Source organism: Phlebotomus argentipes, unplaced genomic scaffold, assembly GCF_947086385.1.
Source record: "Phlebotomus argentipes unplaced genomic scaffold, Phlebotomus argentipes genome assembly contig_15, whole genome shotgun sequence".
Taxonomy (NCBI): Eukaryota; Metazoa; Arthropoda; class Insecta; order Diptera; family Psychodidae; genus Phlebotomus; species Phlebotomus argentipes.
Window position 1 is genome coordinate 7,775,230 of NW_026776181.1, and position 18,595 is coordinate 7,793,824.

The 18,595-nt window shown below is 40.7% G+C and overlaps 1 protein-coding gene across 7 annotated transcripts in view; it reads right to left on the minus strand.

The window, feature by feature from the left end:
- The window catches only part of LOC132262886 (rap1 GTPase-activating protein 1), a 43,496-nt gene that overhangs the window by 14,619 nt on the left and 10,282 nt on the right, over positions 1 to 18,595 (minus strand). Inside the window, exons 2-3 of one of the 7 annotated variants that reach the window (XM_059762351.1) lie at positions 17,042 to 17,563; positions 2,487 to 2,697 (exon numbers count right to left, since the gene is read on the minus strand). In XM_059762351.1, the coding sequence (XP_059618334.1) occupies positions 2,487 to 2,697; positions 17,042 to 17,130 (300 nt within the window). In that variant the 5' untranslated portion in view covers positions 17,131 to 17,563. Of the gene's footprint in view, positions 1 to 2,486; positions 2,698 to 2,771; positions 2,894 to 6,508; positions 7,282 to 17,041; positions 17,690 to 18,595 lie in introns of those variants that run through there. The other 6 variants (XM_059762352.1, XM_059762353.1, XM_059762354.1 and 3 more) reach the window with 6 other exon arrangements.

The following is an 18,595-nucleotide window of genomic DNA, read 5'->3' on the forward strand; positions in this document are numbered from 1 at the left end:
GTGCGAAGTTGCACAGGAAAAAAAACATATTCAAATTGTAGAGGAAGAAAGTAAAATTTAATTTTCGACAGACGCTCTGTCTCAATCGGAATGCAATTCAGGCGGAAAAAATGTTGTAATTGCTCCTTAATTGGCAAATTAGGTAGGAAATATGTATTGAAATATGTTACAACGTTTTGTTTCTACGCATTTGCCAAATTTCCTGTACACAATATTGGAGAGAAAAAAAACCTGTGTACGGAAAAGTAGAATAATTAGCACTCTGTCGAATGCAAATTATGGGCGAGAAAACAGTAAAATTAAAAAATTAAATATTCAAATGTAAAAATCACACTGAGATATCTTTTATTTCTTACAATTTACATCTATAGTCTTTGAAAATATTTTCCGCCAAAGTATTTTGAACTCTTCAATATGGAAATCAAGACTTTGAACTCGCATTTCAAATGGGACACATCGTGAAAATGCCCAATTAGAGACTCTGAAACAAATGTTCTCTCATTTAACTGCCAATTGGAAACATCTCCATTGCAAATACCCCACAAAACATTTAATAATAATAAAGTAAAGTGTAATGTCCCTCTTTTTTACAACCTCACACCACACGACACCGAGCAGTAAAGCCCGATATTTTATTCATTTTCCTCCCTCGGCACTTTTCAACATTTTGACTCACATCGTCCATGCACACAAGTGTGCAAAAACGAATTGGTTTCATTAGCCGAGGAGCAAATATATCAAACGATAGTGCTCGAGAGCGTCAGATATTCAAGGTAAACCTGAGGTGTGACACATTAACATGGTGGGCCTCCCTCTCGCCTGCTTTTCTCAGGCCAGCAATCAGCCAAATTAAAAATACAGGCAGCTATTAAAGCGGCCATATACGCCGCGTAGCACACCAATTGACTTTATTGGCGCGCGGCGTTAATTTTATTCAATCAAATCAGCCACGCCAGCTCATTAGATGGCTCTCCATGCAGAAAATTGCCAACAAATAGTGCACACCTACCTAAAAACTCTGCGTCTGTGCGCTGGAAAAGCGCACGTTTTCATTTTCCCTGCGACGGAATATTGCTTTTTTCCAATTATTTCCCATCCATATGCGATTTGTAATTTCGTTAAATCGATTTGTGTGTTTTTTTTCGCCCAGAAGAGCAACGTTCAGTATGTTAACAGCAATTTGCTGGAACAATTTGCAGTGAAATTTTCCTATTAATTTCCGCGATAATTGAGTGTGAAATGAAAAAAGCTGCGAAAATCTATTAATGAAACACAAACACACCGCGGAGCATTCTTGTATGGTCAAAATCAAAGAGATGGAACATTGATTGCCGTGCAGTTCGAAAGCTTCGCGTGTGCCTCAGTGTGTCTCGGCTAAGCTGTTATACTGCCGAAACACACGGCAAACACGCATGAAACACTGCGTTTCATCAACGTATTCCAGCCATTCAGACGGACTTCGAAGGTAGGAATTAATTGTTACCTTCAGCAAAAAAATCCACCCTCTAGGTCACAGATCAAATAAGACATTTTCCACTGTGAATCGCTCAAATGCGATAAGATCACGCCAGTGAACAAATACCGTCATTCCCGGTAAACTGATAAAGCCTGCGGGAAGAGAGGAAGAGCAAACGGCACGTGTCATTCGTCATCCTCATTTAGGAGAAAGAGAGAAGAGGCAGAAACAGACACGCGGAAGCCAAACATAATTGAGCATGGAAGGAAGATTAAAAGAGCGAGAGCAAATAAAATGCGGAAGGGGACCTTTTCCATTGGGCCGCAGAAGGCATTTTTATGGTGCATTGGAGACAATTATTACTCAATCATCAATTGACAATCCACCCAATATGCTTTCACGGAAACAAACCCCTTAAGATGAGCACCCCTCGCGTGAAATTCGCACCCAGGACAGCCCGGAAAGAGGGAGAGAGGAATTCGTGGATGGAAAAAATGCAGCTGCCCGAAGAGGCTCTTTTTTTATATACATTCATGACAAATTCTATGCACTGCATTCTCCAGTCAAGCGCTAAATTCCACGCCAGTCCGGACTGATAGCGTGATTATTTGTCTGAATGAAAGGTAAACAGAGGACTGCTAGAGGATAATCTCATGATGCGAAATTAAGTTATACGTCATTCGGAAGTGCATTCATTTCCCTATTGGCGGAAAAGTAGGTCACGAGGGACAAAGAAGAGACGGGGAATTGTGGTTTGTCAAGAGGTGAGATCCGGAGGGAAATTACCAGACGATTGATGGATTGTGTTTTGAGGAAAGTTTCATCAATCATGAAATATAATAATGCTGTTGCATTACCCGCTCTGCCGTGTCCCGATAATATAATATTCACATGGAACTGTGCGACTTTAAACTAAAGTCGTACAAGCTGGATAATTTCAACTCTTCCCAGCCATAAAAAAAATCAATAAAACAGCGAGTTCCAGAGAAAAACATCTCAATGGAGACACATCAGCTTGATAGAAACTCACCTGGGAGAAGTAGGGTGGCAGGACACAGCGCTGATCGTCGAGGCGCGAGTTCTGCACTCGCTCGAGGATCTCGAAGAGATCTTGCGTGGCACCATAGAGGCGGTCAGGATTCTGCCCAGGGGATTTTATGGTCGCGTGACTCGTGCTTATCGCAGTGGCGACATTTGCCGTTGAATTCGTACTCGTTGCACATCCTGCCATGTGTTGACGTCTGTTGGCGAGAAATGAGAAATGGCATTAGATCGACAAGGCGGCCGCAGCGCGGTTTGCAACAAAACGCAACACCATTCAACCTGTTGTTCACAAATTGCCATACAGAATGTGTGTGTGGAATGGAAATGGGTTGGAAAATTCACCACAGCTTGCACGAATGTTCGATGTTGCACTAAATTCACGCTTCCCATACTCCTCTTAATCTATGCCCAATTTTTGCAGTGCGAGGGAAAAAAACTGGTCATTCCGGAATATCTCTCTCACATCTTTGTGCCATCTCACCCGGGAGTGAAGCAGATTATCTTTCACGCCATGAGCCATTTCGAGGTGCACGCGAGAAGGGGTTAATTTGAGTGTAATTTATTCAACTGAACCTCCTGATCTACTTTCCCGGAGGCCCATTTGCACTGCAAAGGAGAACAAAAGCACAAGATCATCCTTCTTACCCTTGAACGATGACCCAAAGATTTCTTTTCAATCCAAAATTTGTTCTTAAACAGTGACAAACATGAATAAAAACCGAAAGGCATCGGATTTCACCGATAACACCGAAACTTCGTCCAGTCGACAAGTGATAAGTTTCGTTAACTCATCCTGAAAGGGTTAAACTGACCAAGAATTATCAATCTGGACAAAAGGCGGCTCGTATTTCTATCATTTCAACTGACTTTCTCAGGTACCCTGCTCAATCTTCAGCCGATTCACATTTCCAGTGCACCAGGTCACGGGAAGGTTGACGACCAGACGCGATTCGGCGTGGAATTGAAACAAAAAGTGTCATATTTTGCGCGGCGCCCCGAAGAAATGCCTCTGGCCGAGGGATTAGCGAGAAATTCTCACACATAAGCCACTTTTCCTCTCACTCAAACCCGTTCCTCGGCGTCTCCGGTGAAACCGAAAAATCCAACCGGTCTCTTTTTTGTTCCAGCATCCAGCAACCAGTGCATATTTGGTGGAATTATTAATGATTGTGCGGCATTTTCCTTGTCCAACTTTCTCGCGCGCCTCGCGAAGGGACATGGAAAAGTCACCCCTTTACCTTGTGAGAAAAAAGGGTTGTATTTAAGGATGTCGTGAACAAGTTGATGAACAATACAAAGTACTTTATTCCGCTGAGTGAACACGAATGAAGATTTTGTGCCTTGGGTATCGGCAAACAAGGATCAACGACCCAAGGAGAGAACCCCTTGCAATTGATTAACGTCTTCTGTTGTGCACACCGGGAAAGCAGTCGGAGAAAATCCTATCGTGGCGATAATGAGGCTTTAATTGTCTTTCTTTCACTGGAGGCTGTAATTAATCACGGGTGTGTGCCAAATTTCCGCTTCGGAAAGCAATTGACAAGTAAAACGCAAGCATTTCTTTCTGCGGAATCTAATTATCGCCTCAAATTAACGTGAAAAATTAGGTAATAAGCACTTCTTCTAAGGGCTTCTCGGCTTCACTGATTTTACAGGCCGCCAATTGACTGTCAAGGAAGAGCCACAGTGTGTCCCATTCGTTGAGCAATGGAGAAGTCACACATGGCAAAATCCACGCGATGATTCAATGCGAAATTCATATATTACTTCTCCACTTAATTAACACTGTTTAACCATATGGAAATTCTCAAATGCGTTATTTGCCGAGTAATATTGATTTTTCTCACTGTATTGATTCACCTCGCATCTCATGCTGTCTCCAGGCGCAACAACACACCAAAGACGACAAAACTGATCGTCTCGCAAGAGCAACAATTTAATTTATATGAAAACGATAGAGCAAGAAGAAAATTCTAGTGTGGGTGGGAATATATAAAACGTGTTGCGCACCGACAAGTTGTAACATTTTATTAATAGTAAAGATTATTAATTGTCTCATATGCAGCACTCATTCCATCATCATAAAACATATATATGGTGCATGAAGTGAAAAAACTACACAGCAAAACAGGCGATATTTTAATCAAACATATTCTCAATAAGCAGAAACAACACACGTCCATTGAAAAATCTCTTGTGGGCCCGCAAGCTGTGGAGCTCAAGAGAGTAATTTTCCACCCGATGTGCATTCATAAGTTTATTAAACATTTCATTCAGCACTGGATCGAGTGAGATGTTATCAAGTCCATGGCGGGAGGAAGTTGGGAATTATCGCGAAAATCATTTGTATATTTTCACTCTAACATCATCGCGCGCGTCGACTAAAGTCGCTAAAGTGATTGTATCAATTTGTACCACTTTTTTTTTAATGCGACACCCTGGCACCATATTGTTCTAATCCTCGCCTATTTCGCAAGTCTCTCGCCCGCAATCATCGCCTGAATTTATCATCCGCGACCCCCCATTCTCGTGGCACAGCCGCTCAGGCCGCGACGAGTCTCAATGGCGATGAGAGTGATGAAAAGAGGTAGAGACAGGGAACAGCGCATTCCAGGTAAAATCCTTCTCCTCTACACCACGTCTTCGTTCCCTCTTTTTGCACGTGAAACGACGAAAAGCAATTGACTACGAGTGAACCTTCCACAATATCACACATCAAAATCCCTCTCCTTACCCAAGTCATTGCTCCCGCCGAGCGAAATATTGTGCCACATTGAAGCATGTGAGCGCCCCCCTGGACGTCTTCCTCCCGGCCTGAGTCAGCTAAAGGCAAATTCATCATGATTATCGCACAATTCGCCTTTCAATGTGCTGTTTATTGTGCGATTTGGCGTTGATTTCATTGCCACTAATTCACAATCAAATCAGTCCTCATTGTTATGTTCACACATTGCGATAAAGCTGGGGGGGCAAGAGCGGCCCTTTTTTGCCCTTATCTCCCTATATTGATAAATGATGGGAGATTAGATGATGTGTAATTGGAAGATGGTCTTATTGTTTTCGCTCGCCTCTTTGCAAGAACACGCGAGAATGCCGAGAATGGGAAGAGATGTTTTGATTGTCTAGATTACATATTGGGAATTCCCTGTATCAAATTCAATCAATTTATCTCTAAATAGTCAATTGATCCAATTGAACTCATTTATCAGAACCTGACTTGATTTAATCACCATTTTCCAGCTTCAGTCTTACCTATTCAGAGGGATTTTATCATTTACCTCTCTTGAAATTTACACAAATTTTCAGCTTTCTAACACTACATTTTTTATGATTTTTTCCCTCTAACTTCATTCAAAAATTACATTTTCATATGAAAACAAATAAATAAAATATTTGCCCTGATTACCGGTTCAAAACTGTTTCAATTGTAAAATTTCAGATGATTGTTATTCGTCAAATTAGAAGATCTTCAATAAATACTGACCGACATATAAAGAGATTTGCCTGAATTTCTCACCAAGAACAGGGAAACTATTTGGAAACCCTAAAGAAAAAGACTTCGATAAGCACAAAATGTGTCCTCAGAATTACTTCCTGACCGAGACGATGCAGTCATTCATGGGTGAAGTCTAGGTGTTGATAAATTGACGAGCATTATCCTCCCATTTCACTCCAATCTCCAAATTGTTTTCCCCATCCAATAAATTCACTTTTATTGAGAGAATCTCTTAGCGTAGAAGAACATGATTTTGATAAGCATTATAGCCAGCAAGTCATTGAAACGATAAATTACGGCTGCGTGTAGGAGTGGTAGCATCAGAATTGTCTCTCGTGAGACCCATCAAGCAATATCGTGGCAATTTAGTACGGGCGGGAGGAATTTTTCATGAAATATTGCGCAATTTCCCTGCAACGTGCGACACCTCTCGAGCCCACCAGACGATGAGTATGATGATTAATGTGGACGAGATGGCAAATTGTTCGACACCTGGGAATTCCTCTGCGTACCTCTTTCTCGCAACAAGGGTGTAGGACTCCCTGTGTCCTCCGCTGAGGTATTTCATCCTGGCCGAGTCACGTGCAATCGTCGAGGCTGGCGGGATAATTGACTCTCCAAGTCACTCACGTGATTTTCACCCCTCGATGGAGTGCCATTGAAAAATATGAACTTCAAGTGGACTTTTTTTCAGCACCTCATTTATACAAAGTGTTTTGTGCGCGAAGAGTACTTCCACTCAGAACTTTTGACGATATAATCAGTGCGGTGTTTGGCGAGCACCGAACGAAAAAAAAGATCAAGCACGCAAAATTGGCATTGTAGAATAAACACAGCGCGGAGAAGGTCACCACACTATATGGGATTATGTAAATCGCTGATACATTGCACGGCGCGCTTTTGGGTTGGATTTTTGCGAGGGTGGCAATTGCGCTCTCTGGGATCACTTGGCGGGCCAATTATGTCCCTATTGTGGCACAGATATTCGTGTCAATCAAATATCAAGCGTGTCTCTTTCACCTCACCATAATGATCACCATTTGATCGAACACCAGTGAGTCACACTCATTAGACGCGGCAGCATTTTTATGTAACGTCTGTTGCACATTTAGCCATTTGCACAATTAATTGATGTCAATTGGGAAGGCTCGCGGGGCTGTGAGAATGGCCCGAAAAGACACTGCCTCCGTGATAAGCGGCACTGCCAATGGTCTCTCTTGCATCTTAAATCACTCCATCCACATGTTTTCATGTGCCAAATAGAATAACACAATCACTGGATTGGCAGGGGATATATTGGCAAAATCACCATCACACGATCTCGAATATTTGATATTTTCGCTTCGTGCGTTTCTCGAGCTGCGCGCCGCTACTTTATGTCTGCACGTCAGAAACACCCAAGGCGAACTAAAATTGAAAATAAAATACACCCGGACGGACCGGAATTATTACGCGGTTCGAGCCATGTCAGGAGAGAACCAGAGTGTCTCGTGTGTGAAAGCACCCGGCAATTGAATAAACATACCAAATACATTGGCAGGAGGGAGAGAGAATAGCCTATATGTATTTGCTGGGTGGTGCGTTTCGGGGAGAGGGAAGAAGAGGGAGAGGAGATTCACAAAACTCTCTTATTGCTTCCACCGCGAGAGGAGGAAAATCCATGTAATCCGACCAAATGGTGTGAATTGTGTTGAAAATTGAAAGAGATATGCCATAATGCCCTCTGAACTAATAAAGTGAACACAACAAATTAAAAATCAGCATCGAAAGTGCGCGATATTGCATGGGTCATTCGGTACACATTCACACAATTGATCCAATCATTGTTCCTCGTCCGCCTCAATGGACACTCATTGGGAGCGAAGAATTAAAGGTATATTGCATTGTTAGTCATTGATCAAACTCGCTCTGGCGATTTATTGAACAGAGTAGCGCAGAAATCGTTTGTAGTTCACTCAATATCCCTATCTCTGATAGATCGTTTGAATGCAGTCTAATTTAAAGCAGCGATTGCAAGAGTGGGCGGAGCACAAATGTAGGCGGGAACCTTTGGAATTTTTCCTGTGATTTACCTCATTATTCACACTTTTCGAGCACTCTGCCGAGTTCAGTTGAATTTCTCATGACGCCCATGAAACAATTCCCTCAATCACACATCATTTTCCTCGAGTGATAGTCATTTGGCACACTCACTGATCTCTCGCCATTAGAAAAACTCATTGAGATTTAACAATTTATAACTTGTTTTTATGCCCATCACCCCAATTATTTCTATTTGCCACTCATCTCCCCATTGAAATGCCGAAAAAAATGCGTAATTATTCCCATGGAAGAAACGAGAAAAAAGGCGGTTGCGGGTCGTAAAGAGCATTTTATATGCTTCTGCTGACATACTCAAAGGCGGAGGCACGCTTCGGTCAGGAGTTAGCCACCCTTAAGCATAGTAATTGCTTTTAATTTGGAGAGCAACCACTAGACAGTTATCAATTACCCCTCACACTCATTAGCTTATCTCACTCGTGCCACCTTATTAAATTATTAACATGCATTTGCACCTGTTTTAAGGCCATGAAAACTGCAACACGCATCGGACAATTACGGAGCATGCACGGAACATTGTCAACGTGTATCAATTTAAATGTCCCAAGCGCACTTTTACCCTTTTATTAGCCACAATGAGGAAGAAAGGCCAGCAAGATGGGACACATGGCATGGAGACTGCTTAATACCACACTCTCTCCACACATTGCATTATATCTTTTGCAAGCAATTCGGGGACACTTGGAGCACTGCATCCACCTTTAATCCCCCTGACAATTAACATTGATACCACACCGGGTCTGGGCCACCTTCTGGCCCCTTCTCGCAGCGGCTGGCACTTCCAATTAGCCCCATCCAATTGGATAGGAAATGGCAACTGCAAACAATAATAATTGGAAAAAAGATATAATAGTTTTCACTTTTTGTTGCCTTTCGCAACACATTTGACCTGGATTTATCTCATGTGCTCTTGTGGCTGTGGCTCAGTCCGAAAAAACAGGTCAATTGGCATTGTATTCGAGTGGTTAAAATAAGCAAAACAGATGTAAAACTATTTCTTCATCTCACAATCTAGTGCATCTCTCAGATTCTGGAGTATGCTTAATGTGTGTAAGAAGAACTCCCACTTTTCAAGTTCAACTACCTTCGTCATCATGCAAATTTTCACTGTTAAATCCGGGCAATGAAAATTTAATTTTAGAAATCACACTGCGGTGTTTCGAGGCAATTTCTAACTGATCTGCTCGACAAATAATTAAAAAATTTTAGTGGCCAAGTGAGTGAGAAGAAACAGAAAACATAGCAAAATGCCCATTAATTATCTCAGCAAAATCCCCCAAACATTTCGCATGTTTCACCAATGTAGAAAACCTGGACTTTTTGGCACTGCGCCAGAGGTGAAGTGAAATGTTTTATAGACTCTCCGGTGTGAAATACAAAATTTATTTATTTGATAATATTCCATTTCCCGCACCATACGAAAAAAAATTGTGTGTGTACTTTTCTCTTTTTTTCCTCACACCTGAGCAAATGGCCAGAAATTAAATTGTTAATGATATGTTTAATTGCGATGGCCCAGAAATGAAGTCAATACATCCAAAGTTTATCAATTTTGCGCGGACAGAAGCATTTGGGTTAGTAATTGTATACAATTGTTTGCTGGCTATCTCTAAAGCCATTTTCTTGTACATTTCCACCGCGCGCAGAATTAATGTGCTCTCATTTGGCACTCTCGCACTATGATATTTATTCCGGGATAGCTGTTGTGATTTGCAAAGAAACCCCGTTCGAGACTGTTTTTCTGGCCCAAAAAATCACGGTGAGTGAGCACATTTATTACAATCTTCGAATGTGAGGTCATCACATGACATTTCCGCGCTATGAATAAATTTCATCCTCGCACCTCTGGCTGTGCATTTTCGCCATGAGGTGAGGATGGTATGCTCAAGAACTCGACCCTCGCGCGCACAGCGGAAGGAGCTTCTTGCCAAGTGAGAAGAACCCCTGAGAAGCACAGGGAGAATCTCAAACCCCTTTTCCATTCAATATTGCACGCCTCATAACTGACTCAATAAATTGTGAATCGTGTGTGGACTCATTAAGAAGAGGAAAAAGGAAATTAAATTCACCCTCCAGTACACAAATGGACGGCAGAGGGAAGAAAAAACAGTTCATAAGACAGTAAGGAACTGGAGTTGCCGTAAAATTCACCCAATATATTACCGCTTATTTGTACACTGTTAGAAATCGTGGGATAAATTCTGTTTGAGAGAAAAAGTGCTGAAATTAATAAATGCCTTCAAATCTTGATCTTGCTAAATGAGCTGCCAATATTTCATGCTGTTAAATACATAGTTTGACAAATCATGCCATTACAGTAATTATTTCATCCCATTCATGCCCATTTCTAACAGTGTGCACCTTTTCTTCTGCCACCGATAAAAAATAAAGCACATTGGGAGGCGTATTTAATTTTTTCTTACCCAGAACCATTTCACTCCTAACGATAAAGTAACGTAAAAATACACCTCTTTGCCATTTATTTGTCTTGCTCGGTGATCTTGGGCTGTTTTTTGTGGCCCATCCAAGAAATCCTTCGTCTAATTAGGCCACTCAAAGTGCTCTTCTTTTCACTCACCAACCTATCATTATAAGCACATTTTTCCCAACAATGAACGCACACTCTTTCCGCCGTGTTTTTCCTGGCGTGCTATGGCGAAAAAAGCAGGACGCACAGGAAGTTTGCATTAGAAATTTTTCTCCTTGGACTCCGGTAAAGCGTTTCGTGTGTGAATTTGTGCCCATTTTCCATCGCACACAAGTCAATTCCATTTCGCTCCACTTCCCATCGTCACTGGGCGGCCTTCACGATTTTTATTTTAAAAGGTACGTCACAGAGTGTGTTTTCCATTTTAAACTCATTTTTATCAAACAATCAAAGACTCTTTTTTGTCCTTCATTGGCGCAACAAATTAATTTACAAGCCACCTCAAGTGGGCAAAAATTCATCGCATGTTATTATGGCAAATTGATCTACTAAAAAAAGAGCGAAATCAATGGGTGGTTTACGATGTGCGAGTGGGTGAGTAAGACACTCTGGGCAATTTGCAAAATCTCCTCCTCGCCAGAGGAGTTCTTGGGCGAGGAAGACGCCCGTCTCGTGCAACTTTTATTCTCAACAGCTTCGCCTTCACTCTCGCTAATGGGCTCAAGTGTTCTCCTCTTTCTCTCTGAGACTATAAGTTGGGAAAGGATGGGAAAAAGTGCCATAGAGAAGCTCTAATGAAAACAAACACTTTTATATCGCACAGCAGCGCGCCTAAGAGACGCACGAGATTCGTCGTGAGATGCCCATGACCCAATTTAGTTAAATGCGCTCCTATAATACACTCACTTCACTATCCATCATCCTTTAATGAGATTATTTTTATGTTCCCCCGAAGACGCGCTATTATTTTATAACGCAGGCCACTGTTTATCCTCCAAACCCATCCATCATCGTTAAAACTTTATCCCCGCCCCACCCGAAAAGCTCCTCCATGTCCTTCCTCATTCTCGTCGCAATTGTCCGTGCGCCTCGCGTCTTGCCAGCCAGAAAATTCATTTAACTAACTTTTCTCACTCCGCGCCAAAAAAGCCTTTTCCCACTGACGATTAAATATTCATGATGTGCTGTGGCTTTAAATTGACACCATCATTTTTCTCTTCACCTTCTCTCCCGAGGATGTAGTCTTGTTTAAATATTCAGTGAGGAAATTTATGTAATTTGTATACTACAATCGAAATTGCCGACTCAATTCCCATCGCCGCCGTCTTTCGCCTATTCACCGCTGAAATTCAATCCTTCTATGCCAGCAATCTCGGGCGATATTCAAATTGAAACACGGTCGGATATTCAATCCTTTTGGGAGATGAGCAAAGAATGGCACTTCCATTCTGTGCAATTTTGATGGTGCGGTGACAAGAAGATTGTCTGCTCCGGGTCTTCGTGTGTTGACAATATCCGTCGCAGACACGATCAAGGACAGAATGGGTGTACATAAATTACCCCCCTTTTCAACTGCCTGACGGGGCGGTTCATCACGCAGAACTGGAAGTGATACATCAATAGTGCCCCAGAAAGGGCGACAGAATTGTCTGATTTACATCTTATCTCCTGAGAGGGTGTTCAGGCAGAAAGTGATGGACAGTTTTACAAATGGGAAGTAAAGATCTATCATTGCGTAATCCTTCCGATTCTCTTATCGCACACAATTCAAATTATTTCAATATCACTGGCGTTTCATTACGGTTTCATGGCGCTAATGTAGATTATCGTAACAGTTTGGCGAAAAATAAACATTTCTTTCACTTTTAATTGCGCCTGACGCAGTTAAAAGCGTGAATTTGCATCAGAAACCAATTGGGGTTATGTCAAATTGTGTTTCCTTATCTTGTTCCTAGGCTTTCTAAATTAACTTTATCCCTCTCATTTTCAATCAAAGCAATCACATTGTGATTGCAGATCGCTTTCCATTTCTTATCACTCTCTCTCTCTCTCTCCCTTTTACCACGAAGACGAGGACTTCTTGTCTCGATGGCATGCCCTCTGATTGAGATCTACCTTTATTGTTGACAAAGAGGCGCAACAATGAGACAGAACCAGCGTGTGTGGGAAAGATTGACGAGGCTCATCTTGTCTGGCGGAGATTCTTCTCCACCTCAAACGAATTCTTCCGCTATCACACCAATTTCTCGCTCTCTTTTTTTGGGCTCTCTTCTCCTTTGGGGCACATCGCATGTGGTCATCAGAGGCATATAAAATCAATCACACAATCGCCACTAAAAAACACTTCTTTCTTCATTGAGAAAACAAAGTAAAAATTCAGTCAAATAACATTCGTGCAGTCGAGCTGTAAACTTTCACTGACCAATTAAAATGAAACTATCAAAGTATATTAATTGCAGGCAAAAATGCAGCGCGCGTAGTTCATAATTCACACAAAGGCCCAGGCAACAAATTCAATTGTGTGTGCGCGGCATTTTTCGATGGAAGGAAAAATCACGAAAGTTGACGGCTGTATGAAATAACTTCATTGATATTGTGCAAGAGTGGAAGTGTAGTTGAAACAATTGTGAAACACCACCGATACTTTTATTATTCTCCTAATGGCAAAATTAGCTCAGAAGGTGGTTCAAGGATTTCCTTTGCCATTCAATTAGAACGACAAATTACTCCGAACGTGCAATTATGTGGCTATCCAATTCTTTTGTTTACCCGAGGGAGCCATCAAGAACGCCAAAGTGCCCCCCTAAAAGCCCATATAAAGCATCCAATTTGAATTGCAGTGGCGAGGCGTTCCCATCCCGCTTCTCGCCATTCGCATGCTAAATATGTGGCCAATTTAAAGAAATCACAAATCGCATTTTATCGCAATTTCACTCAACGCCTCAGCAAATAAAAAATCGACAAAGTCTTTTCGCATCTCCTCTGTGTATCCATATGAATAATTTAGCGCGTCATCATCTTCTTTTGGAGAAACCTTCACATCACTCACCAGCACAATACATATTGTAGAAAAATGTTGTGTGTTGTCTTGCCGTTTTTTTTATTTCGCCGTCTCCATTCGTGAGCATAAGAGGCAAAATACAGCCCAAACGCGAGTGTTCCATAGTATAAAAAACATGCTTTTGTTTGATTCAATTTTTCATGTTTCACTGATGATGGTATATTATTCTTATGGTGAGTATTTAGAGTTGTGAAAAGACAGCACGAATAGCGCAATTTGTTGAAAAACTCTCATGTTTATTTATCATTTTATTTATATCCCGAAAAACCATCAAAATGAATTGAAAAGAAGGAGAAAAAAACCCTTCATTAAAATTTTTACGTGCGCCACTGTCCAAAATAGAACATCTCGCGTTCTTGGAAAGAGAATTGCCTCAATTTCAGAGCCCACGTCATTTCTCTTAATGTCCATCGGGAGAAAATTGCGCTCCACGCAAAAAGACATAAATATTCTTTGGGAGACGCATTAAATTCCCCCTTGCTTTAAGGTAGGGTGCGTGATTGAAAATAAATTCACAATTCACAGATTGTCTCACTGATATCGCGCAATCAACTGACAAGACAATGGCACAATTAACAATTTTAGTGACTCATTCACCTACATTTCATTGAGATGGTGGGCACTCTTTTCACTCTCTCCCCATTTTTAAGTGCCAAAATTTCGTGTCGCTTTCAATTTTTCACACCCATAACGTAAAAGATGGGAAAAAAGAGAGCAAACGGACATCTTCACCGTTAATTTATCATCTCACAGTACATTACCGCAGCAGAAAAAAAGCACGCTTTCAGAAAACACTCCATTTGATCAGCGAAGAAAAAAAACCCTTCTTGATGGTCCCAGACAATCCATCCCAGCGACACGTACGCGAGATTTCCGGACGGATGTAACTAATGTCGCAATGGACGAGAAAAAATGTGGCAATAAGTGACAAAGAATTCCTTTTCTTCTGTGCACCATCTCTCCTTCAATTATGGCTTTTCTTGTCACACATTTCGTGGTCGGAGAAGAGTTGTTTAGAGACCGATTGAAGCATTTTATACGTGTAGAAAATACTGCAAAAGCATTCTCATGAAGTTACATTTAAACAAATAAAATATGAATAAAAAAAACCCTGAAATCTGTCAAGATTAGGAAATACAATAACTCAATAAAGAATCAAAGATAATTTTGATGTTTGAAGAAATATTCGGTATTTCAAATAATATGTTTCCTGTGTGTTTCACGCAATTTTGGCTCCTCTCGTGTTAAGTGATCAAAATACAACTTGTTGCGTGTAAAAGAATTTTTCACACGGATTTCTAGATTATCTGTGATTTTTCTACACAAATTTCCTACGCGTATTTTTTCAACCAATTCAACAGAACATCACAAAGATAGGAAAAACGACAAAATGTATATAAATTGTAATTTGTTATTGTCACAGCTATTTGTATTATTTCTAGGCAATTTTGGCAATCGTGCGCCTTTTCTTGTATTCCTATTTCCATGGCAAAATCATTTTGATTAACTCCTTCGACTGTGGAGACACACAAAAAGCGGAAACAGACATTTGTCTTGGGCAAACGTGAAAAAAAAGACATAACAAACAATTGGAGGAACAGCAAATTGGACAATTGGAGTGAAAAATGACGAAATTATGTTTACATTTTTACCCAAAAATAAACCATTGCCAAAAATACACACAAGAACCCAGCCAATTAGAGTGTGTTGTGTAACTGGAGTTGTGTTGAAGCAATGTGCGCAAGTGGAAATTATCAAATGGCTTTGAACTAATAAACACCTTCAGCATCTGCTGCTGCTCAACCCTTTTCTTCCTCGGGCCCAACCTCATCGGGCACACTGATCATGTTTCACGGTGCATTGAATGGCTGCGAGTCAATCGATATCCGATTTGGATAACAGTCGATGCGCAACATTCAAATCGGGTAAAGTATGTCAAACGACCTATCAAATTCAATGTGTGTGCCTTGCAATAAATTAACTAATTATCAACGTTCCCATGCGTCCAATTATGTCCATGTGTCTCTCTTTTGGCAGAAGCAGCGACAAAAAGGAGGTGACGCACTCGCCAGTATTTTACAATTGCCGCGTTTTTTGCATTACTGCCATCGCGAGATTAAAGACATGGCCAGGGAAATATGAGACTGCAAGTACAATTAGAGACGCAATGCCTTCTGCAGAGTCTCTCTATGTCACTCAAAAATGCCACTCCAATCCACATTGCGCGCTCCGTCGAAAAATCCAAACTGTCCAATTGCAAAATTCCTAATTTATACACCGCGTCAGTCTTTACGTGGATCTTTTCGTAACTTGTATTAAATCATAAGTTCACGAAAATAACCCAGTGGGAAAATGTATGAAAATGGGAATGCGAGGAATTTACACAAATCACAGATTTGGGCGCACGCTTTGGCGACCACATGAGCAATTGTAAAGCCGTGGGCACACATCACTCAGGCATATTGAAAGGGAACATCTCGTTGGAGACTTAAGCAGTCTGTATCACGCATTTTCATGCGCCAGGAGAGCCGCTTCGTGAAATTGTCAGCCTTCAAAGTGCACGAAAGTGAGTGGAGTTTCACGAGTGATTTGAAATTCGCATCCAAAAAAAATAGAAATAAATATTTATGGTCATGTTTATCGCTCGACCAAATCGCGAATCTCACTTTTTGATAATTACCGCTGAAATTGCAAAAATTTTGCATTCATAAATACTCTTGCTTTTCCCCACATTTTGCATTCTATGTTTAACACTTGAGCGATAATTGTGCTATCGCATTTTCTATGAAAGCAAATGAATTTTTTTGAGGAAAAAACCCACAAAGTATACATAGTTATGCAGAAGGCGAAGAATGTTTAACATACGAAGTGTTAATCATGTCAATATCATTTTAATGGTGTGACTGTCGCTTTAGCTCAAATCTCTCACACTGTCTGGACGGCGTTTCAGGTTGCACAAGGGTCATAAATTCCGCGCTTAACTTCCCTCTGGACAGTGTGTGATCCAAGAGGCAAATGTGAAATTTGCGGTCAATCTTTCACACTATTTGCAACAATATGGTAGCTAATTTGCACCATCAATCAACATATTGAAAGTCATTTGCGAAGGTATGCAAGGATTTCTAATAATGGTCATGCGATGAACGGCGCATTTTTTCCACCCATTTGTCGCTCTCGTAAAGCGGTCTTGCGGGTAAAAAGTCATCAAGAGAATTTTCATTGAACCACATATGAACTGTGTGATTTCTTTCAAATCAATCAATTGGTTTATCTGCTGAGAAAACCCATTTCCTGACCAATCACACAAACTTGAGTGAAAAGAGAGATAATGTTAGTTTAATTGTACATGAGCAGACTAATAAATAACACTATCGTGGAGTGACTTTCTATGATCTTCCCTCAGATCGGTGGATTGGATCTGAGGTGGGGCAAAAAGTGCAAGGAAATTAAACTGACCTTATAGTGTCAGATCGCTCGTCGTCTCGCCTCTCATCTCGGATGCTCTCATTCGTCACAATCTGCTCCAGCATCTGAATCTTCAGCATGGTCACTTCTTTGCCTTCACTGACCGCAGTTAAATTCCTCAATTATCCGCCCGACTATCGGCTGAAATCTTCATTTGCCGCACACTTTCCACTGAATCATCGCAGCTCTTCTTTTTTTTTTAATGTATTACAACTTTGCAGTGTTTTCTTCTACATTAACAATAATGTAAAGTCTCCTATAGACAAAACTATGGTGCTCAGTGCGTTTATTGAATGAAACACGCAATTTTAACAATAAGTCGCGTGACTGATTGCAATTTTAATTGATAAAACTCCACTTCTCAGTTTCTTCTCCTATGTTTAACACTTATAACTTTTTGCCTCTTTAAATATACCACATAGACCATAAAAAAATAAAAATCACACTACACAATATAACACTTTCACATTTTATGCATTTTTACGATGTCTTCACAATACCTATTATGGATGACTAAATATGAAATAACTCGATTTTGCCCATTCTCTTTTAATCATGCCCAAAGTATCAGAGACTCATGTGGAATACTCCACAAGGTGGCGATCATTCTGGCCTTTTTCCACCACATGTGCCACCCTGTAGAATGTGAACACTCTGTCTGTGAACGTGTGCACTATTGTAGCATATAAAGCATATATAAAAGACAACATGTCAATGCATGGCGGAGGGAAAAAATACAGTTCCGCGAAACAATAACACACTGGGTGATATTTTGAAATGGAAAATCATTGGAAAAAATACACACATTTTCACTTGATAATTGATTGAATTGTTTTTCCTACCATTTTCACACAAACAATTCAACATGTAATTCAATATATTATGCATTGTAAAATTGATATTCTTGCTTTTATTACAATTTCCGCCAAAGTGAGCAACCCTCCTGTTGATTTTGCCTAGCGAAGGGTCAGAATATAATCTCCCACCACATTCTGAGCGCAGTTTATGGTAAATTACATTTTCTAAAAACACACACACGCACACAGTTTTAGCGTGAATTTTAAGAAGGTTGAAGGCGAGTTTGACTTTCTTTTGTTTACTTGTGCCTCGCAAGGAAAAACTGTTGCTTTTGTCATTGGAAACCTTCCATTCTATACAGTCCAAAGAGAGACACCCAGAAAAGGCACAGAAAACAAGAGGGACGTGACCGAACACAGGGACAGAAATAGACAATAAATAGAAAAATCATCTGACTCAATTTCTCACTTAAAATGCAAGACATTGGAGTCGATTGTTATTCACAATATATGATTAACTGTGTGGCATACTTTGAAGAAAATTGTGAAACGAATATCAAAGAGCGCATTTGGGATGAGAATGAAAAATGACAGAGAGACTTTTGGCGGTAACAACAATGCAGCTCATTCACGAGAATCATGAGAAGATTGGATATGCAAATGAGCACTTATTCACCCCGAGTTGACACTGGCTCGTGTCAATTAATTGCCGCGAGAAGCTCGATCGCATTTGCGATTCCGCAAAGGG